Here is a 22127-nt window from a genome sequence, read left to right on the forward strand (position 1 = left end):
TCATCAGATTCGTTCTCTCCTCTCACGAAGAAAGAGAAACTCCACGGGGAAAGGGCGCGAGTAGAATTTCTAGCATCGTGTAAACAGTCATCCTCCTCTCTCCCTCTGCCAAGTACAGATAGTCGAATTCACATATCAATGTTCTTGTGATGTAACTCCACTGTAACAGTAACAACCACTAATCACTAAGTGTGTGCCATGTGAGAAGCAGGACGCTAAGTGCTTGCTCGGTATATATTTATATCCTGTTTAATAGTCCCTGGTACTATTCCCATTTTACAGGGGAGGCTCAGAGAGGTTAAGAAACTTACCTGAGGCTGCACAGCTAATCTGTAGTGAAGCTTGAATTTACACTGCCTCCTACTATGCTACAGCCTGAACTCCCCGAACACATTTAAGGAAAAAAAAAAAATCCCAACAATACCTGCAACGGTTGCCGCGGATTCATCTGTCCCTCCTGGAGGAGTTGGGATGGAAGCATCTGTGGGGAAGGTGGCTGTTTCGGCTGTTTGGGTCTCTTCTCCTGAGTGCAAGGGGCTTGAGGACTCGATTTCTAGGTGTGCCTCTGCAGGGCGCTGGGTCTGCTGGGTCCATTCAGACTCTGGGACGCTAGTGCCGATGACCACGTCCAGCCCTGACGTGTGACCAGACAGGTCTCCGCCGATTTCAGTCCTGTCTCCAGAAGCCATCGGAGTGGCCGAAGCCCAGCCCGATGCCTCTGTGCCCACATCGTGGGTGGTGGTTGGCTCCTCCCGTGCTTCCGGGGTGGCCGAGCCCTCCCCGGGGCCTTCCGGAAAGGCTGAGGTGCTGCCGGTCACCGTCAGGCCTGAGCCTCCCTCCACATCAGCGTCGGGGAAGGTGGAGGTGGTTTCACCTACATCAGGGGACCCGGAAGCCCCTCCGCTCGCCTCAGGGGCAGCAGACGCCCCCGCTCCAGCCTCAGGAAAGGCAGGTGTCTCACTGCTGGATTCCGGGACCGATCCTACCCCAGACCCGGGGAACGTTGGGGTGGCTCCACTCATTTCCCCAGACGCAGAGGCTTCTCCACTGGACTCGAAAAGCCGGGGTGTGTGTGTCACAGGGGGTCTTTGTGCAAGTTCCTGGGACACAGTTGGTTCAGTGACACCCTCCACGAACTCAGAAGTGATTAAAGTGACTTCTGGAAGTCCTGAGGCCTCTCCACTGGTGCCCGTGGCCGCAGAAGATTCGCCACTTACATCCACAGTGCCAGAAAAGTCCCCACTAAAATACGGAGTACTTGATGGCTCCCCACCGGGCTCCACCAGCCCGGACTGTGGCCCGCTCAGGTCCAAAAATCCCGAATGCTCTCCAGACACGTCTGGTGCTCCAGAATGGGCGCCACTGAGTTCCACAATGCCCGAAGGCCCTTCTCCTGCTTCTTGGGCTGTTGGAGCCTGGGTTACAGATTCCACCAAAGTCCTGTCTACAAGAGAGACAGTGGGGAAACCGGAAGCAAGTCCACTGCCGTCATATGCTCCTGAGGGCAGGCTGCTCCCGATCTCTGCCCCAGAGGATTCTCCACTGACCTCAGCTACTGCACTTGGCAGGCCACTGAATTCTGGAGGCGGGGAGGTAAACCCGCCGGAGTCAACTGCTCCAGAAGACCGTCCACTGACATCCATGATCCCAGATGTGCCTGACAGACCTGCCTCCCCGGAAGGGAGTCCACTGAGTTCCACAGACCCCAAGCCTTCTTCTTCTTTAAATGTAGTTGGGGTCACTTCGACCAAACTGGTGTCCACAAACGTAATGCCGGAAGATTCACCGCTGCCACTCACGGCACTGGGAACCAGGTCAGGGATTCCAGAGGTCGTGCCACTGACACCAGGGACCCCAGATGTTTCCCCACTCAGGTCGGTTATGCCAAATGGTTGACCACTGCCAGAAAGAACTCCAGAAGCTTCTCCACTGACATCTGGTTGGCCGGAGACCAGTCCACTGAGCTCAGTCACTGCAGATGTTTCCCCAGAAAACCCTGATGCCTGCCCACTGACTTCAAAAAGCCCAGATGTTCCCCCGCTGATGTCAGGAAATCCTGACGGCTGTCCACGGACACCAAAGAATCCGGATGTTTCCCCACTGATGTCAGGAGACCCAGAGGCTTGGCCACTGAGTTCAGCTCCTGACGGGAGTCCGCTAACTTCCCCGCTAATGTCCAACTCGCTGGAGGGCAGCCCAGATGTTTCTCCGGCACCACTAATGCCAATAGTCCCCCTCCCTTCCAGTTCACTTGCAGTGGTGGTTGTGACCACTTCCACCAATGTAGTATCCACTAGGGAGACGGTTGGGAATCCAGAGGGAAGTCCACTAAAGTCAGGTAGGCCAGAGGATGGGCCACTTCCAAGGTCCACCCCAGAATACTCACCACTAAATCCAGATGGAAGGCCACTTGCTTCTGGAGCTTGCCCACTTCCTAGAGTTCCAGAAGGTATTCTGCCTAAGTCCAAGTCTCCGGAAGCTGACCCAATCAAGTCTTCTTTCCCAGAAGGCAACCCACTGAGTTCCTCAGCTCCAGAAGCAGAGGTCTCCAGACCCTCCCCTCCAGAATAAAATTCACTGAGGTCCCCTACTCCAGAAGCAGAAGTCTCTGGATGACCCTCTACTCCAGAAGGCAGCCCGCTGAGGTCCCCTACTCCAGAGGCAGAGGTCTCTAGACCTTCTCTTCCAGAAGGAAGTCCACTGAGGTCCCCTATTCCAGAGGCAGAGACTTCTGGACCTTCTCCAGAAGGCAGCCCGCTGAGGACCTCTACTCCAGAGGCAGAGACTTCTGGACCTTCTGCAGAAGGCAGCCCGCTGAGGACCTCTACCCCAGAGGCAGAGACTTCTGGACCTTCTCCAGAAGGCAGCCCGCTGAGGACCTCTACCCCAGAGGCAGAGACTTCTGGACCTTCTCCAGAAGGCAGCCCGCTGAGGACCTCTACTCCAGAGGCAGAGACTTCTGGACCTTCTCCAGAAGGCAGCCCGCTGAGGACCTCTACTCCAGAGGCAGAGACTTCTGGACCTTCTCCAGAAGGCAGCCCGCTGAGGACCTCTACTCCAGAGGCAGAGACTTCTGGACCTTCTGCAGAAGGCAGCCCGCTGAGGACCTCTACCCCAGAGGCAGAGACTTCTGGACCTTCTCCAGAAGGCAGCCCGCTGAGGACCTCTACCCCAGAGGCAGAGACTTCTGGACCTTCTCCAGAAGGCAGCCCGCTGAGGACCTCTACCCCAGAGGCAGAGACTTCTGGACCTTCTGCAGATGGCAGTCCGCTGAGGTCCCCTACTCCAGAGGCAGAGACTTCTGGACCTTCTCCAGAAGGCAGCCCGCTGAGGACCTCTACTCCAGAGGCAGAGACTTCTGGACCTTCTCCAGAAGGCAGCCCGCTGAGGACCTCTACTCCAGAGGCAGAGACTTCTGGACCTTCTCCAGAAGGCAGCCCGCTGAGGACCTCTACTCCAGAGGCAGAGACTTCTGGACCTTCTGCAGAAGGCAGCCCGCTGAGGACCTCTACCCCAGAGGCAGAGACTTCTGGACCTTCTCCAGAAGGCAGCCCGCTGAGGACCTCTACCCCAGAGGCAGAGACTTCTGGACCTTCTCCAGAAGGCAGCCCGCTGAGGACCTCTACTCCAGAGGCAGAGACTTCTGGACCTTCTCCAGAAGGCAGCCCGCTGAGGACCTCTACTCCAGAGGCAGAGACTTCTGGGCCTTCTGCAGAAGGCAGCCCGCTGAGGTCCCCTACTCCAGAGGCAGAGGTCTCCAGGCCCTCACCTCCAACTTTAGGAATGCTGGGCCCTGTAATTCTATCTTCATCCCCGGAGGCCAGTCCACTTTCCACAGGCAGGCCTGAGCCCACTGCAGAGGTGAGACCACTGGAGTCAAGATCTCCAGAGGGCAGTCCACTTGAAATTTCCCCTGAGGGCTGTCCACTGGAGTCCAGACGTCCTGAAACTTCTCCACTGCCTGTGAAGTCACCACTGACTTCGGGTACCCCGGATGCCTCCCCAGAGCCTGGCAGCTCAGTCCCACTGGGCACTGGGGGGGCAAGTGTGGATGGCTCCTCCCAGGGGAAGGGCTCCTCCGAGGGGCCTGGCTCCTCCGAGGGGGACGGCTCCTCCGAGGCTGAGGGCACTTCCGTTCCAGAAGGGCCTTCTGTGCTCTCCTCTGTTGCTGCACTGGTGGGAGGCCACGTTGGAGGGATCCCTGGAAGAAAGGAAGAAGAAAGATGAGGTGTGGATTTAGTAACCCTGCCCTATTTAAGCTCACTCGTTCCTTCCACAGCAAAATGTTGCTTGAGAGGTGTGTTTAGACATTTTCTAGTGGAGCCTTGCTCAGTGTCTGGGGAAGGCAAGGAAGGAGGGGACCAGGAAGCGCCCCACCTGGCCGCTGTGCTCTGTGAGGCTCCAGGGGATGCCATCCCCATGGAAGTAGGGGCCTGGCTCCCATGAAAAGTAATCAAGGGCACCTCTCAGGCACCTCCATACTTGGATCTTTTATCTAAATCCACGATTTGCAAAGTGTGGTCTCTGAACCAGCAACACCAGCATTGTCTGGGAGCTTGATAGAAAAGCAGATTCTCAGATCTCACCCCAGTCCCACTGGTTCAGGGAGACTGGGGTGGGGGCGGCATGTTGTCTTTTTTTTTTTTTTTTAATGTTTATTTATTTCTTTTGAGAGAGAGAGAGTGCGAGTGGGGAAGAGGGGCAAAGGGAGGGAGGGAGAGGAAGAGGAAGAGAGAGAGACAGAGAGAGAGAGAGAGAGAGAGAGAGAGAGAGAGAACCCTAAGCAGGCTCCACACTCAGTGCAGAGCCCAACACAGGGCTCGATCTCAGGAACCATGAGATCATGGCCTGAGCAAAAATCAAGAGTTGGATACTTAACCGACTGAGCCACCCAGGCACCCCAGCTTTTTGTCTTTTTTTTGAATATTTATTTATTTTGGGGAGAGCACAAGCAGAGAAGGGGCAGAGGGAAGGGGACAGAGGATCTGAACTGGGCTCTATGCTGACCGGTTGACAGCAGAGAGCCTGATACGGGGCTCGAACTCACGAACGGTGAGATCATAACCTGAGTCGAAGTTGGACGCTCAACCCACTGAGCCACCCAGGTGCCCCAGCATGTTATCTTTTAATAAGCTCCCCCACCCCCGAACCCTGACAACACTGATGACCCCTCAAGTTTGAGAATCATTCATCCAAACCATCCCTTCAAGGCAGGGGAGGCCAGCTGGTGTTGTTTGCAAAAATACATCAAGTACATCAACTTTTTCAATTCTGAGAGTGCTATTACAGAGGATTTGGAAAACAGAGGAAAGAAGCCCCATCACGCTAAATAATCATGATGGCATTCTTTTTTTTTTCCATGTTGTTTCCTTGGGCATTTAAAAACAACCTAGCTGGGATTGGACCTCGCATGTTCTTTTGGGCTCATTTCTTAGGTAGAGAGCCTGAGCACAGCGGGTGCTATCCCTCCAGGCAGAATCTTGGCGGTGGGTAGGGGGTTCAGGGTAGCAGTCGTGGCATTCAAGAGGACTTCCCGTGGAAACTCCCACTAGCTGCTGCCAGGATCCTGTGCCAAGCCACACACTCAAGCCAAAGAGGACTCAGTTATTTTTGTCCTGGTGAAGGGGGAGGTAAGGAAAGGGTCACAGGCGGGTGTGGCTGCTGGGTGAGGTCTCTGGGCCAGGATCCCACCTGCTCCACTGATGCACCCTCACCTTCTGGCATGGAGGGAGGCCAGGCTTTGTGTTTCCAGCAGCCAGAGGAGCGCCGAGCACGGCTGAATTGCTGGGGAACAGTGCACTGAGCGACTAGATGAGGAACTGGGAAGCTCTGATGGACTCGTTCCTTCAAATGAACGTGCCCCTGGGTGAGGTGACTCTACTGAGCACACACACATTACTGTGCATTTAATTCAGCCTTACGCGGGGATGCCTGGATGGTTCAGCCGGTTAAGCGTCCGACTCTTGATTTCAGCTCAGGTCACGATCTCACGGTTCATGAGTTCGAGCCCCACATTGGGCTCTGTGCTAACAGTGCAGAGTCTGCTTGGGATTTTCTCTCTCTCCCTCTCTCTCTGCCCCTCCCCTGCTGGTACTCTCTCTCTCTCTCTCAAAATATAAATATATAAGTAAATATTAGCATATCCAACGGCCCTGAGAAGGTCTGCAGTGAGGAAACCTGTTAATCTTTCTGTAAGCCAGCATTTCCCTTATGGCCACAAAACACTTTTTCCAACAGGGTGAGGGGCCTAGAAGCTTTCACCCGTCGAGTCCCATCTGATTTTATCAGGACAGATGGGGCTCAGGAAGTTCTGGCTGGGGATGCCTGGCCCAGAAGAGACACATAGAAGGAGGAACAAAGCAAGGAGACAGGTCACGGTCACACTTTCAACTACCCCTCTGGGTCCTCACCCCTCTATTAGAGATCCTCCCACAAGAGAGTTTTTAAAAGGCTGGAAGGTAGGGGTGCAAATGCAGGAAGACAGAGTGAGAGGTGCTTTATGAACAAGGCTGCCCCTTTCTTCTCTTGACCGTTGTCCTAGAGGCCAGTTGCGGGGGCTGACGTTGCCCAGAGCAGCACATTCAGCTAGTGTGACACAGAGGGGACACAGAGCACATGTCCCACCCTAGGACACACCCCAGAGCCCTAGCCACACAGACCTGGTGATGGGGAAGTGCCTACTGGGGTGTAGGCCAGTTCCCATTCCGTCTGGTTTTCTGGCTCAGTGGTGAATTCTGGGCTTGTCGTGGTCTCCTCTCCGGAGGGGACAGCAGCCACACCAGGCACCACTTGGGTAGCGATCCATTCCTCCACAGAGGGCGTGGCTGTGCCACCCTCTTCTTCTCCTGGAGAGGGCGCTGCTGAGACACCTAAAGAGATGAGGGTGGTGAGAATTCCTTCCTACCAGTGACCCATCCCAGGTTGGCCCTTCTCAAGGGGGGCTAGAAGATTCCGAGAGGGGCCAGGCTGGTGCAAAAACCTTGCTAGACCTCGACAGTCCCCCCTCCTCCAAACCCAGTGAGATGGCTTCTGTCTTCCTCAATAAGAGCTGTCTGCATCAATTACACAATTTTGATACGCACACACCATCAGCACACACATTATTTCAGGGCGGTCTGGGACATCTCTTCTGCAGAATCTATTATACATGCCAGGCATTGTTTAAAGGTGTTATGTATATAAAATCATTTTATCCCACAACAGCCTTATGAGATAGCTACTATATCATTTACAGCTAGGGAAACTGAGGCACAGAGTTAAATGACTCGCCCAGGGTCAGTGGCTTATAAGAGGCAGATCTAGTCTTTGAAGGAAAGCATCTGGCACCAGCCCCCGCTCTCACCTACGGCATGACGCTGCCTTTCCTGGGGACAGAAATTATGGGTCAAAAATAGGAGGCTGTGATTTAAAATCCATGAAGTCACCCCAGCACTGGAGAGTGAAGGAGGGACTTATTGACTGGGGGTAACTGTTTTGGTTTGGGGGAAACCGGAGGTGGGCTTGGTCGGGAAAGAGGCCAAAACCTCTTGGCAGTTACAGAAAAGGCCGAGTTCACGGAAGGTCGGGGACTGTGCCCGGGGGGTGCATGGGTAAACATTTACAGGGAGACTAACTGGTGCGGCTTCTGCTGCCCGGGGGCTCCCACAGCGGTACTGGCACAAGAGCCTCGACACATCATCCTCTGGGAGGGGTTTGGCTTTCGTGAGGCTGGCGGTGCAGGGCTGAGCTTTCTCTGAGCTGGGTTTTAAAAGGTGACCCTGGAAGTCTGAGAAACTTGGCAAAGCTCAGGTCTTATTTTTCATTAACTTTGTTTTGTAATAATTCTACATTCACAGGAAGCTACAAAGACACTCAACTTTGATGCATCATATATAAAACACGGCTCAAGCTGCAACTACAATCTAGGTTCCAGTCAGTGCTTTCAGACCCGCCGATCTCATCCCTTCAGAGCCCCGCCCTAAGCCTTGGCCACGCCCTAGCCACGCCCTAGCCACACCCCCTGGGCCGTTTGATGACAGAATTCTCGGAACTCCCGCTAGTAAAGTGGTTTGATCCGCACTGGGTCCTCAGTACAGGTCAATTAAAAATCTGAGTTTCTGGTGTTTAGTGAAGCGTAATAGAACACTTGGACTCAACTCCTCACAAAAATATCTGGAAGCAGGAGAAACTTTGGCAAGGGTTACAAATTAAAACAGTATATATGTATGTGCATGTGTATATGGGTGTTATTTATGTGCATGTGTATATGGGTGTTATTTACAACAGTAAAGCTAACATTTGCTGAGAATTTACTATGTCCCGAGCACAATGCCAAGTGTTTTGTGTGCACTATCCCAGTTTATCGGTACAGCAACCCTTTCAGGTAGGAACTATTACATCACTATTTTAGAGATGAAACAGAGGAACAGAGAGGTTAAGTGACTTGCCCAGGGTCACACAGCTATTACGCAGAAGAACTGTAATCAAAATTCAGGTCAACCTGATTTTAGAGCCCAAGCTTTCACTTGCCTCTCTCTGCCTGTCTCGGAGGAACTTGAGAAGGATGTACATGCCTTGGGGTCAACGCTCAAGATCATGCTAGCTCCGGAGCTGGCCCTGCCCAAGAGGGACTGACTTTTCCCTCCTTGCTCTGATGGATGGGGATAGCGGGCAGGAGTGAAGGTGTGAAGGGGTGAAGCCAGAGGAGCCACCCCCAGGCAGAAGGGAGGCTGGAGGAGAGGTGAGAACACGTACCTCGGAAGCAGAAGGCATGATGCCGGGACAGTGGGTCCGGGAGGCCTGTCTGGTTGGGGTAAAGGTAGACCGTTCTCACGCCTGGCTTGTCTCCGCCACAGGAGGGCCTCGGGGTGACGATGGGGTAGCGGAGGCTGCCGTCGGACAGCCAGCCAGCATAGCACTTGTCCAGGCCCTGGCTCCAGGCGGCGTAGAGCTGGCCCGTGGAGGCCAGTGTGGCGTTGTGGGATTCACAGAATGCCAGGGCCTCCTCAAAGGTGAACTGCTCCGGGCGTGTGACAAAGAACACCTCCCCTGGGGGCAGAGGCAGGTGCAGGTGTGACCCTCATGTCCACAGCCAGAGCAGTCTCAGCTCACCCAGGGGCCGGGGCAAGAGAATTGAAGCCAGTTGGTCACTCTACATGGAAACAGCCTCCCTCCTTCTCTGTTTTCTAGACTGCCCCGTCACACTTGGGCACCCCCCTCCTCTGCTAAGAGAGGCGTTCCCTTGGGCACCTTCCCTCCGACCCCCCTGTGCTCCCTACACCACAGCACTTAAGCATGGAGCACCCAAATGCTGTGGACCTGCAACCCCCACCCCCACCCTGGGGGCTCCTCGAGGGGAGGGGTGGGTCCTGTAGCCACTCTTGGGGTTTTGGTCCCCACACCCAGAACTGTACCCAGCTGCTTGTCTGAACTGGGGGGAGGAGGTTCACATTTAGTGGACACCTACTGTACCGGGCCCTTCTCATACACATCTCATTTAATACTCACAGAAATCTCTGATATGAGGCACAATCAGCCCTATTTTATAGATGAGGAAACCGAGGCCCACAGAGGTTAAGTAACCTGCCCCAGGTCCCCAAAACAGGTGAGTGGCTATACCAAAATCTTTCTAGAATAATGCCAGCATTTCCAAAATTGGGTTCTATGGGATAGTAATTTGATGATTATAATTGAAACGAAAAGACGTGAAACGCAACAAAATAAAATGTCTGTGGTTGACTAAGCTTGGGCACTTGGCTAAGCACAGTTAAAGAGGTTTTTCTACTGCAGGACTTCTCAGAGGCTTTCATTTGTTCCAGGGCACTGAGATTCTCCAAGAGCCAGATGGTGGAGACCTCGCCTGCAATCCTGGGGGACCCATATGAACCATTCTGGAGGGAGAGAGGGAGCTTGGCCCGAGAGAGGGGCTGGGCCGGCCTTTCTGCCCCTGGGTGGGAAGAGAGCCGGGGGGATGGTAATTCCCCCTCCTCTTTGTGTCTCCCCATCAGCCCCCTGCCTGGCTGGGGCCCCAAATGCGAGAATGTGGCTTGTACCCTCGAGTCTGTCCACGTAGCAGTAGACATCATAGGTTTCTGACGGTGGCCGGACGCCGTAGGTCCTGACTCCCGGGCTGCTGTCTTTATCACCCACACATGGGGTTCGTGGGCTCACGATGGGGTATCTGCAAAGGAGGGCAGGAGGGGCACCTGAAAGCCTATTCCAGGGGCCGGGAGAGGCAGGGCCCGGGGTGAGGCTGGCAGGCCTCTTGGGACTCTGGCAGGGTGCATCTTCAGTGACAGCAGTCCCCTTATGTGGCAAGCTCCCCGTGTGGCTGAGGAAAGGGTCTGGAGGCCCCTGGGGGGATTCCTGGCTTCAGAAGAGAGCCGGTTGTATAGAAGGGCATTGGGTCAAGCTGGAGAGGACCCGGGCGGGGGGGCCTTGAGGAGAGATTCTCCCTCCCTGTTCCTTGGGGGTAAATGACCAAGGACTTAATGTCACCCGGGGCCCTTCGCCACCGACTCAGGATAATATGCCTTGGTTCTGGGGGAGAAATTAGGGGAGCAGCCATGGAGTCATGAATTCGTTCATTATTGCACAGTGTATTGGGTGCCCACTGTGCACTGGGTGCCGTGACAGGTTCTGGCTCCCCAAGCCCGACCCCTCACGGTTCTGGGCTGGAAGCGGGGCTGGGCTCATCCCTCACCTGACAGTCTGGTCTTGCAGCCAGCCAGCATCACACTGCTCGTAGCCTGCTTCATAGGCGGCCTGGAGCTGCTCCGGGGAGGCGATCACTGCCCCGGTGCGCAGGCAGGCCTGCTGAGCTTCCTCAAACGTCAGGGCGTAGCGGGCAGAGCCTGGCCGGTAGTGGAACACAACCCCTGGGTGGGGAGGGGAGGGAGAGAAGGAGAGACGAGGTAGGCTCAGGGCAGGGACTGGATACCAGCATGCCGGTGCCCATGGGGCGGGTCCTCATGGCTTTGAGGGCGTGGAGGGAGCTCTGGCTCCTTGAGGAGTGACTTCTCTTCACCCCCTCCTTCCTTTCCTGCTTCTGATCCTCTTCTCAACCAAGCTGGTTCCCTCCGCTTGTTCAAGCTGCTCCTGAACTCCATCTCCCTGAGAAAGCCTTTGATGACTCTTCTGCCCTGGGTGTCCCCAACCTTCCTCTTTGGGCCCCTCACTCCCAGACTGCTCATTTGTCCCTTTACCCTTTAAAACAAACACATTTTTTTCTCATGACAAAAAGAATACACGTTCATTACAGAACATTCGGAAAATACAGAAAAGGCTAAGGAATACACCAACCGTTAGCATTTCTTCCACTTGGCCCAGGGGCCAGGGGGTGGGCGGCCTCTCTGAAAGTGGCTGTGAGAGTTTTTGTGGGTGTGCACCGGGCACATTCTGGGGAGTGTCCTCATGGCTTTGGCCAGGTGCCCAAAGGGGCCCTGTCTTTGAGCCCCCCACTTACTCAGCCTTTCCTGTTGTATCCAGCCGCACACACACTTCCCTGGGTGATCGGCCAGGTTATATCACAGCTGCAAATCCCACATCCTCTGTCCTGTGGCAGGTGCCCATCCGTCCATTGGTGCCTTCTCACATGGTGGCCAGTGGGGCTCTTCCCAGTCCCGGGCCAACCCTCAGACCCGGCCATTGTTGGCGTTACCCCCCGGAACTTCCAAACAATTTCTCCTTCCCAACGTATTGTGTTTCTCTGGGCAATTCAGGCTGAAATCCTGCTTGGTGGCATCATGTGTGTGATGGTGGAAGACAGTGACTATTTGCTCTTCCCCCAGGAGGGGACACCACCAAGGCCCTTAGGAAAGCCACCCCAGAATGTCCTTCTGGTTCTTGGATTGGAGTATGGGGAAGAGCTGAGCTCTATGTGACATGACATCCAAAGTCTCCAGACATTCCTTAAACACCTGGAACACCATCATCCTAGATCAGGGGTTGGCCGACATTTTCTGGAAAGGGCCAGACAGGACACATTTCACTCTTCATGTGAAGAATGGTTTCTGTCACAACTACTCAACTCTGCCATGACAGTCCTAAATTAGCCACAGACATCACGTGGACAAATAGGTGTGGCTTTGGTCCAATCAAACGTTATTTGTGGACATTAAATCTTGAATGCTATATAATTTTCGTTATACGTCACAGAATATTAGAATATTATTCTTATTTTGACTTTGTGCCCCGACTATCTAAAACTGTAAAACTATCCTTAGTTTGTGGGCCTTATAAAAATAGGTGGCGGGGTACCTGGGTGGCTCAGTTGGTTAAGCGTCTGACTTCGGCTCAGGTCATGATCTCCCGGTCTGGGAGTTCGAGCCCTGCATCAGGCTCTGTGCTGACAGCTCAGAGCCTGGAGCCTGCTTTGGATTCTGTGTCTCCGTCTCTCTCTGCCCCTCCCCTGCTCTCTCTCTCTCTCTCTCAAAGTAATAAAATAAAAAAACATTGAAAAAAATTTAAAAACAGGTGGCAAGCTGGATTTGGCCGCCGGAACTTGGTTTGCTGACCCCTGTCCTGGAAGGCCATTGCTGTGAGAAGCCCTGGGGTCACCTTTGTAGAAGTTCTCAAGTGGCTCTGTTCTTTGGGGGTGTCTGATGGGGCAAGAAGGACCCCTGGACAAAAGAGGCCCAGTTCTTTATTCGATTTCACCTAGACCCATGTGGCATCTTTACCTGCTTGACACATAGTCTGGTTTCTACCTATAACTTCATTCGAAGGAAATGCTCTGTGGCAAAAAAGCATGGAGGTCACCGCTGTGGCCCATCCCCCTTTTTTACAAACAAGGAGAACCGAGTCTGACAGGAGAAAGCCTCGGCCCAGGTCTCAAGTTAAGCTGAAGGTACATCCCTAAGGCCAAGTTCTTTCCAACTGCCCCTAGCCCCCACGCGGCCCCCTGAGGGGCGGGCACTTACCCCCTGGCAATCGTGGCCGCCCGGGAACCTCGGTGGCGCCTGGGACTGCGGTCACCTGCACGACATGGTCCTCGCTGGTGAAGGCGGTGAAGGCCAGGCCAGGCGTGGACTCCTCGGGGACACCCCAGGGCCTGGTGGCCTCTCCAGTCCTGTTCTCAGCCTCAGGGAAGGCAGTGGTCCCTACTTCGGGGACAAACGTGAAGGGCTCCTCGGGCTCCGGGATAGTGGGGGAGACGTCAAAGATGGGTTTCACAGTAAGGATCACGTTGCCTCGGGCTTCACCCTCGGTGACGTTTCGGGGCAGAGGCAGCTCCACATCAGGCCAGGTCACTGTCTGGATGGTGATGTCCTCCTCACCACCCACCCCGAAGAAGTTTTCTGGGATGTCCACAAAGTCTTCACCTGGGGCAGGGGGAAAGACCGGCTTTAGGGGCTCAGCCTGGGGCTGGCTTGAGGGAGATGGGCCTCGGATCCACCGGCTTCCCCCACCAGGGGAGGAAAACTCATGGTGCCTTGGCACCTTGCCGGACCCTTTGCAGGCGGCTTCAACTCTGCGCGCGCTCATTCTAGGAGGCCTTTCCATGTTGCAAAAGAACGCGACATCATCATAGCACGAGATATTGACCAAGCAGCTCACCGCTCAGAAAACCAGTCCAGCTCCAGGATTCGTTCTTGATCAACACCCATTGCCTCCTTACCTATCGTCCAGGTGCCTTGTTGACCATCTGATGTTGTAACTAGCCAATAGGACGTTGTAAATCAGTTACAAGGTGGAACTGGAAAACCTTGCCAAAGATGTGGGAGCTCACGAAACGGATAAAAGTGACATAAGGCACCTGCGTGTCTCTGTCGTGAGCAAACGAGGGTCTGGCAGAAAGGACCAGCCCATAATTTAAGAAAGATGAAATCCACAAGGGTGCTGCCACTTTGAAAAAGCTGCTAAGGATACTGAACGGTTAAGAGAGGCTTTGGGGGAAATCCTCATTACTTTTGCAAAAATACCCATCTTCATGTAAGACCAGCTATGACGGTCAAACGTGAAGTGAGCTATGCCATCGCACCGTCATCAATTTTGTCATAAAGTGATGCAGCCCCATATTACTGGGGTTTTTTTCCCCCTCTAAGAATTAGCATGGGATTGTGATTCTAACCTCGACTGTGTGGACTATAAGAGAAAAATCTCATTTTTAAAGGTTTTAGTCTAAATTTTCAAAATAAATTGCCTGTCAAACCTCTCCCCCCGCACTCTTTTTAAGTGTGCGTCTTTTAAAGCACATTTTAAGTGTGCGTCTTTAAAAAGCCCGTCTTTTTAAGCACATTTGATTTAAGAGGGTGGGTAACAGTGCCCGCCTGTGCGGCATGGTTCCAGGTCAGGGCCCCGCCACCTTCCCCGCAGACAGATGGGGAAGGCGAGGCTTTCCCCGGCCTCACAGTAAACGTTGGCAGGGCTGTGATTCAAATCTGAGAAAGCGCAGACTCTAAAGCTCGTGCTTTTAACCCTATTCTGAGCCGACGATGAGACAGAGCTGGATGCCGGTGCCTACAGTGGTTCTACGTGACTCTTCCAGGAGCTAGTGAAAACGGGAGTTGCTGGGGCCCCTGGGTGGCTCAGTCGGTTAAGATTCCGACTTCAGCTCAGGTCATGATCTCACAGTTCGTGAGTTGGAGCCCCGCATTGGATCCTCTGCCTCTCTCCTCCTCTCGCTCTTTTGTTCTTTCTCCCTCTCAGGAAGGAAGGAAGGAAGGAAGGAAGGAAGGAAGGAAGGAAAGAAAGAAAGAAAGAAAGAAAGAAAGAAAGAAAGAAAGAAAGAAAGGGGCGGGATTGCTGAAACATGAAGTTCAGGCACCCTGTGGCCCCTTGAGAAGGAGTAGAAACAAACCCCCATTCCAAGCCCCCCTCCTCTGGGCCCCAATTTCCGTGGCACGACCCCCCTCCCGGCCCCCAGTCCCCCCCCCAGCCCCACCTGTGTAGCAGATGGCGTCGTAGCGGGATGAGGGGTCAGGGTAGCCCGTCTGGTTGGCATGCAGGTAGACGGTCCTCACGCCCAGCAGGTTGCCCCCGCAGTTGGGCCGGGCTTTGGAGATGGGGTAGCGCACACTGCGGTCGGCCAGCCAGCCAGCACTGCACATGTCCATGCCGCTCTGCCAGGCCAGGTAGAGCTGGCCCGTGGTGGCCAGCCGGGCGCCCAGCCGCCGACACTCATTGGCTGCCTCCTGGAAGGTGAACTTCTCCGGAGATGTCGCATAGAAGACCTCGCCTGCGAAGGACGGGGCCGGCAGAGTGAGGATCTCCCTCCCCGCTCCTGCCCTGCATCCCCAGCCAATCCATGTGGCTGCTAGGATCCCAAATCCTGCTCCAAATCATCCTTGCACGCACTCTGTTGTGGAACATCCTCCTCCCGGGGCATCTCTCCTACAAGTTAAGCATTGCCTATGCAAGCAATCCTTTACAAAACTTCTCATTCTGACGGGACAAGCAGGCATTGAACTCTGACCCTTAGAGCAGTGGTTCTCAAACTGGGGTCTCTAGCCTGCAGCATCCATAAGGGCATTAGTGGGGGCTTCTGAGCTCTTTTTACTATTTGCAAAAACCTAAGAAAGTTATGTGAGGGGGGTTAGGGGTGCGTGGTGGGCACCTGTTCTCGGGGAAGGTGCTGGCTGGCCCTGTTCAGGGGCAGCTCTGATGGGCAGTGCCCAAGAATGGGGACACAGCTGCTTGCTCCTTAATAGGCTTTGGGCCAAGGCATAAGAATGAGGAAAAGGAGCACAGAGGTGAGAAAGCGGGGGACTGTCCCTGCCTCCAATGAGTCAGGTTGTCAGGTCTTTTCCTGGGAGAAGCTGCGAGCTGGGTTGGGGCTGGGGCTGGGGGCAGCGGCTGCGGTCTGGAATGTCCAAAGGGGTGATGGGTATAGATGGGAGAAGAACTGTCATCCACATGCCTGGGTAACTTGGGAAGCTCTGACTGGGACCAAAATTAGCACCCTCTACAAAGCAGAGAAAGACTCCAGGTCCCTTCCCGCTATCCTCCAGGGCCCTCCAGAACCAGCCCACGGAGACTGCCTGGATGGGGCTGGGGGCCGGCGGCGGGGAAGCTGAGAGAGGGTGGGGGGGGGGCAGCCAGCTCTCCTGGGAACTACGTTTCTGTTCGGCCCACCCTGGAGCAGCCTGGGGTGTCCTTGGTGAGGGGGGCTGGGCTGGGCTGGTGCAGTGGACCTTGGGACGGTGACGGGCTGGTCCGAGCACTGAGTGGTGGGGCATCCTGGCTGGGAGGGGCGGTCCCAGGGGAGAGACAGAGACAAGCAATGTCGGGCCCAGTAGCGGTGCCAGACATTTGGCAGGTGCCTGGGGCCCCTGAGGCCCTTTCCCAAGTGGACAGTGAGGGGCCTGCAGGCCCTTTCCCTCCTTCCCATTCTCCCTGTGCATGGCAGAGGGGTTGAGTATGGGGTGCAGCTGGGCTAGAGCCCTGCCCCAGAGGAGGCCCGTGTGATCCCGAGTGTCAGTGGGGAGAAGGGCACCGGCAGGGGCTTTGGGGACGGGGGTGGGGCCTCACCTTCCATGTCTTCAGCGAAGCAGTACACATCATAGGTCTCATTGGTGTCTCGGATCCCGTATGTCCTCACGCCCGGAAACTCATCCTTGTCCCCATAACAGCCTTCCCTCGGAGTGTGGATGGGGTACCTGCCAGGAACCCAGAGTGGGGGCGTGACATTCAGGAAACAGAAGGGGCCTGTGGCCTGTGCCCTTGTACCCTCCCTCTGACGTGGGAGGAAACAGTGACTCACTGATGTGTTTGCCAGCATCTGCCCTGGGTACGTGGACCACATGTTTTTACAGTTTTTCCCAAGCTTTACCGAGATGCGTGTTTTCAGTTTGTGGTGACTACAGGCAGCCCCCTTTACCGAATATTTATCAGTACTGAACATATTGTATCAGGGGCCTGCAAACCTCTTCTGTAGAAAGGCTAGATGGTAAATATTTTAGGGCTTGCAGCCTCTGGGGTCTCAACTTGACCACTCAACCCTGCCACCGTGGTGTGAAACCACCACAGGGTTCCCACATAACTTTACACACAGAAAAGAGGATGGTTGGATTCGGCCCATGGGCTGTCCCTTGCTGACCCCTGCTTTGTATCATTTGGGTCTCACATCAACCTAATGAGGCAAGTGCTATAAAGACTCCATTTTAGCCTGGAAGAAACTGGGGCCCAGAGACGTTAAGCAATTTGTCCAACGTCACACAGCGGCTAAGTGTCAGAGCTGTGGTCTGAGCCCAGCTGTTTGTGAGCTGGGGATGTGGGCTCTTGGGCTACGTGAGGCCGCTGTCTCGTCTTGTTTTCCTTTTAGTGGGTGTTGTGTCCTAAAATCTCAAAGACTGCAAAGATGTTTTCCTTTGTTTTCCTCTGGAGGCTTTGTGGTTCTGGTTTTTCTTTCGAGAGCTGGGATCCATCGTGAATGGATGTCTCCTCTCGCCTGAACAGGCTCGCTCTCACAGACTGAGATCCCTCGAGGGCAGAGCTCTGTCTGTCCTGCTGGCCTACCCATCCCTCAGCAGCTGTACTTGTAGGGGAGAAAATGTGCCAAAAAGCTCAATTTATATATGTCTTGCATTATTAAAAACAACAACGAAAAAAATAAAGCAGCTAAAAAAAATACACGAAACACCCAAGTTAAAATTTTTTTTTTAACGTTTATTTATTTTTGAGACAGAGAGAGACAGAGCATGAACGGGGCAGGGTCAGAGAGAGAGGGAGACACAGAATCCGAAACAGGCTCCAGGCTCTGAGCCGTCAGCACAGAGCCCGACGCGGGGCTCGAACTCACGGACCGCGAGATCATGACCCGAGCCGGAGTCGGACGCTTAGCCGACTGAGCCACCCAGGCGCCCCCGAAACACCAAAGTTTAAAGGACCGGTGAAGACATCATGCCAAAGGGGAATGTGGGCAGAAAGGAGAATGATGTGTAATTTGCACGGAGAAAATGATCGTGTAGGGCAAAGCTGCTAGGATTTGGACCGGTCGTGGTGCCATGGGATTTCCATGAGCAGAACCCCCAGACACCCCAGGACATGTCCTGGCTCCCTGGGAGCTCCCACATGAGCATGTCTGAGACGGATTGCCCTGGGCACATTTACCGTCTTGCAAATTACACTGTATATTCAAATGAGTACAATAAACCCCCCTTTTTTTTTTAAAAAAAGTAAGGCACACAGGGGCGCCTGGATGGCTCAGTCGGTTGAGTGTCCAACTTCGGCTCAGGTCATGATCTCACGGTTTGTGGGTTCGAGCCCTGCGTCGGGCTCTGTGCTGACGGCTCAGAACTTGGAGCCTGCTTCGGATTCTGTCTCCCTCCCTCTCTCTGCCCCTCCCTCACTTGCATGCACGCTCTCTCTCTCCCTCTCAAAAATAAATAACATTAAAAACATTTTAAAAGTAAGGCACATAAAGGCCTTCTGTGGCAAGTTCTGTATTATTTTAGAATTCCTATCGGCTAATAAAAGTATTTCCACGGTAGCACTGGAGCTATCCAGAAAAGCACCTGATGAGCTTTCTGTAAACAAAATACCTGAGACCTTATTCTATCTTACCGCATAGGATAAACAGCCCCAAATCCGCCTGTTTCTGTGTAATGATAGACGTATTGTCACAGTCGGCCAAGGCACTTACTCCAGCCCCCACCGAGGCCGGCCGTGGTGTCGGGCTGGCACCAGCTCCGTGCCGGTCGGTGTTCCGGTCCATCGCCCGCCCCGAGGGTGGCCCCAGGGGGCTCACCTGACAGTCTGGTCGGCCAGCCAGCCGGCGTCGCACTGGTGGAAGCCGTCCTCGTAGGCAGCCTGCAGCTGTTCGGGTGTGGCGATGATGGCGCTGTTCTGCAGGCAGGCCCGCTGTGCCCTGTCAAAGTCCAGCGTGTAGCGTGTGGAGATAGCTCTGTAATGGAACACGATGCCTGCAAGACACGCGTGGGCGGGACAGCAAGTCAGGCACGGCCTCTGGCCATCGAAGACCTCGAAGAGTTGTGGCCGTGGTCCCTAAGGGGCCCAAGGGACATCTGCCCCGGGCCTCTAGCTGATGCCTAGACCTCCTCTCCACATTCGCACGTCAAAGACCTCGAAGAGTTGTGGCCATAGTCCCTAAGGGGCCTTAGGGACATCTGCCCCGGGCCTCTAGCTGATGCCTAGACCTCCTCTCCACATTTGCACGTGGCCCTCTTGCCTTTGCTGAAACACCTCCGGTAACAGGACCTCACTACCTCACAAGGTATCTTTTTTGAGTTTCTATAGTTCTGATAATCAGGAAGTTCTTTGAATTCAACTAAAATCTGCCTCCTTTTAATTTTTTCTTGGAACCCCATCTTTTCTCTGGGGAGAGGGACACTTAGAGCCCCATGTATCCTCAGCCCAGGGGCATCCTAGTGCGAGCCCTGTCCTCAAGCCAACCGAAAGGCCACAACCATTCCCTGTGGGCCATCGAGAGAAGGGAACCAGAGAGACTTCATCTTTTTCTTTGGCTTCTGGAACAGAATGGGGCTGGGGGAGGGAAAAGACACCTGGGTGAAGAGTCACTTCCAGGGAAACTTCAGGCAGGTCACTTAACCTCAGTTTACTAGTCTGTAAGATGGGGAGGAGCACAAGGTCCACTGAATCCTGGGATTGCTGTGCAACGCAAACTTTCATTTACAGGTGACTAGGGCTAGGATGTGTTTAATTCCCTCAAAGTCCAGAGAGAATGACAGTACCAGCTCCGTGTTATAGGGGCAGCAGCTGAAGCTTAACTGACTTGACTGAGGGAGGTGCAAGCTGGGGGTGGGGGGCAGCTGGGATCTGAAAACCAGCCTGTCTGGGTCCACTGCTGTGAGGATACTGTTCTGGCTCTTTCCCCAGGCGAAGCAGCATCCCCGTGGGAGGTCCTCACCTTTCACCACGACCTCCAGGGTAGCCTCGCTGTCCTCAATGCCGTGCATAACCTCACAGCGGTACATCCCAGAGTCATTGGAACGCAGGTTCTGGATTTCCAAGGTGGCGTCGCTGGGGATGGCCGGATAGTTGGGCAGCGAGACCTTGTCTTGGTAGGCACCGTTAACCCGCACCTGCCCTTCCGTGGCCACTAGCAACACTACCTCCTTCTCCTTGGAAATGCGGCTCCACTTGATTCTCGGGGAGAGGGGGGTGGTGGAGGGGGCGGTGGTCACGGGGTGCATGGGGTCGATGAAGTAGCAGGGGATGGTGAGGGAGCTCCCCAGGAGGACCCGCAGGGGGGACGGTTCGGGGATGCTGACACTCAGCGAGTTGTCAGGGTCTGTGGGGGAGAGACAGAGCTGTTAGTGCCGAGAGAGGACCGCCCAGCCTCCCTGTCATTTTGGAAATGACAAAAGCCCGTGAGCGTGTCCGTATCTATGGTGGGGGCCGTTCCTGTGCCATCGGGAATTCCCGGGAAGCGTTGTTACACCTTTTCCAGAGCAGCGTTCCTCAAGCCCCCTGGTCTCTGTGCCACGAGACAGGAACTATGGAGCTGGAAACGGGCTGCAGAGGAGGGCAAGGAAAGCTCCAGAGCTGACAGCCTCCTCTCTGTTCCTCAAACTGGGGTACCCCGGGGGATGCCAAGCCATAAGACAAACAGGACCATCTTCCTGGAGTGACAGCTTGACTCAAAGATTTTTGGGGAAAAAAATCATGTTGGGGCAGGAAAAATTATTATGGGGAAGAAAAAAAAATCCACACAATGTTTAAAGCTCCGATGCGAAACTTCAAAGGCGTGTCCCAGCTGAGGGGGTCCACTTTGGACTCCATCCCCACTTTGCTGAGGGATAAGGCATTCTCTTCTGCTGTTGGGGAACGGAGGGGGGGTCGGACATTTACATATGTCTGCAAAGAATCAGACCGGGGTGGGGGGGGTGGGTGGGGGGATGATCAGCTCCATAAAAACTCATGGAGAGTGTTAGTAGGGACCAAAATCCTGACCAAATCCTGTCAGAAATAAAAGATCTTCCTGGGACGGGAAAGAAACAGCTTTTGCAAAAATAGCACCTTTCATGGCATGTCTTACACTTATGGCCCCCTCCCCTTTTTTTTCCAGGAGAGCCTACAGGTTGAAAATAAAAATGTTCCAGATATTTGTGGGTGGTAGACACACAACAGGGCAAGGAAGGGGGTGCCAGGAATGTTTGGGGTCCAGACCCAACCTTCTGATGTCCTGGGCAGCCACCACCAGGTCCTTCCACAAAAATCTCCCTCTGAGGGCTCAGCCCATGACCCGTAACACAGCATGGTTTTAGCGCTGGCGGTTCTCTGGGGAGAGCTAAGAGTGACAGCAGTGTCCAACCCTGCAGTTTTTAAAGCTCTCAACCAACCCTAGGAACCGGTTTGCCTGTGTGGACAAACCACCCAGGTTACGGCCCGGGGCCGGGTATCTGTGGGTCCCAGAGAAGGAGTACAGATGGAGACCCATAGAGCCTGCGTATAAATATTTAAAAGTTATAAATCAAGGCCACAGATTGTTAAATAAAATCTGTTCTATCTTGCTATTGGACAATGATACCTTTCAAAAGGAGAAGCCAGACTCACATTTAGAATTCTTGGATTCCTTGGAGTTTGGGATTGGGTGGCCACGCAGGAGGCCGGCTTCTCTGCCACATCTCTGCCCCGTGAGGGCTCTGTGCTTACCCCAGCCCTCACGCCCCAGCTCCGTCCACACCCCATACAAACGGCCACCCCTTGACTCCTCCCACGGGGCTGGGGTAGCTCACACCAGGGGAATGGTCCCCCGTCTAGGAGGATGGGCCCAGAGGAGACACCTATGTGTCTCTGGAAGTGGCTTGGGTCCACTTGGGCAGGGAATTAGGGGCATCCTAGGTACCCAGTGTGGTCTAAAGGGGGAGCATAGATCTGTGTGGACACGTCTCATTGGCCCTACAGATTCCTCATCCTTTAAGGAGCACTGGGGCTGGAGGAGGGCCAGAGGAAGGCCTCTACAGTGCATGGCCCAGAGTAGGGGCCTCTCTGGCCTGGGTCTAAGGGAGATACAGCCCACTTTGGGGCAAACCCGTCCTGGGGTCAGTGGATAGTTTGTTCATTTGGTTTAGGGCCTGATGACCAGAAACCCACCTAGTGCCTGCCACATGAAAGAGACCATGGGGGGGGGGGTCTTCCCTGAGGATGGCTTGCCTAGATAAACAAAGACCTGTGTGATTTGTTGGTGGCTTCTTTCTGACCGCTTCTCAAGCAAGTTTCTCTTC

The 22127-nt window shown here is 54.4% G+C and overlaps 1 protein-coding gene across 5 annotated transcripts in view; it reads right to left on the reverse strand.

The window, feature by feature from the left end:
* ACAN (aggrecan) overlaps positions 1-22127 on the reverse strand; it is a 66780-nt gene that overhangs the window by 16195 nt on the left and 28458 nt on the right. For 3 of the 5 annotated variants that reach the window (XM_053888680.1, XM_019460213.2, XM_053888682.1), the window contains exons 3-12: positions 19808-20191; positions 18668-18842; positions 16450-16577; positions 14864-15157; positions 12900-13301; positions 10682-10856; positions 10032-10159; positions 8734-9027; positions 6660-6869; positions 425-4201 (exon numbers count right to left, since the gene is read on the reverse strand). In XM_053888680.1, coding sequence (XP_053744655.1) covers positions 425-4201; positions 6660-6869; positions 8734-9027; positions 10032-10159; positions 10682-10856; positions 12900-13301; positions 14864-15157; positions 16450-16577; positions 18668-18842; positions 19808-20191 — 5967 coding nt within the window. The remainder of the gene's footprint in view (positions 1-424; positions 4202-6659; positions 6870-8733; positions 9028-10031; positions 10160-10681; positions 10857-12899; positions 13302-14863; positions 15158-16449; positions 16578-18667; positions 18843-19807; positions 20192-22127) is intronic. The other 2 variants (XM_053888681.1, XM_053888679.1) reach the window with 2 other exon arrangements.

This window comes from Panthera pardus, unplaced genomic scaffold, assembly GCF_024362965.1.
Source record: "Panthera pardus isolate Hobbes unplaced genomic scaffold, ASM2436296v1 HiC_scaffold_23, whole genome shotgun sequence".
Lineage (NCBI taxonomy): Eukaryota > Metazoa > Chordata > Mammalia > Carnivora > Felidae > Panthera > Panthera pardus.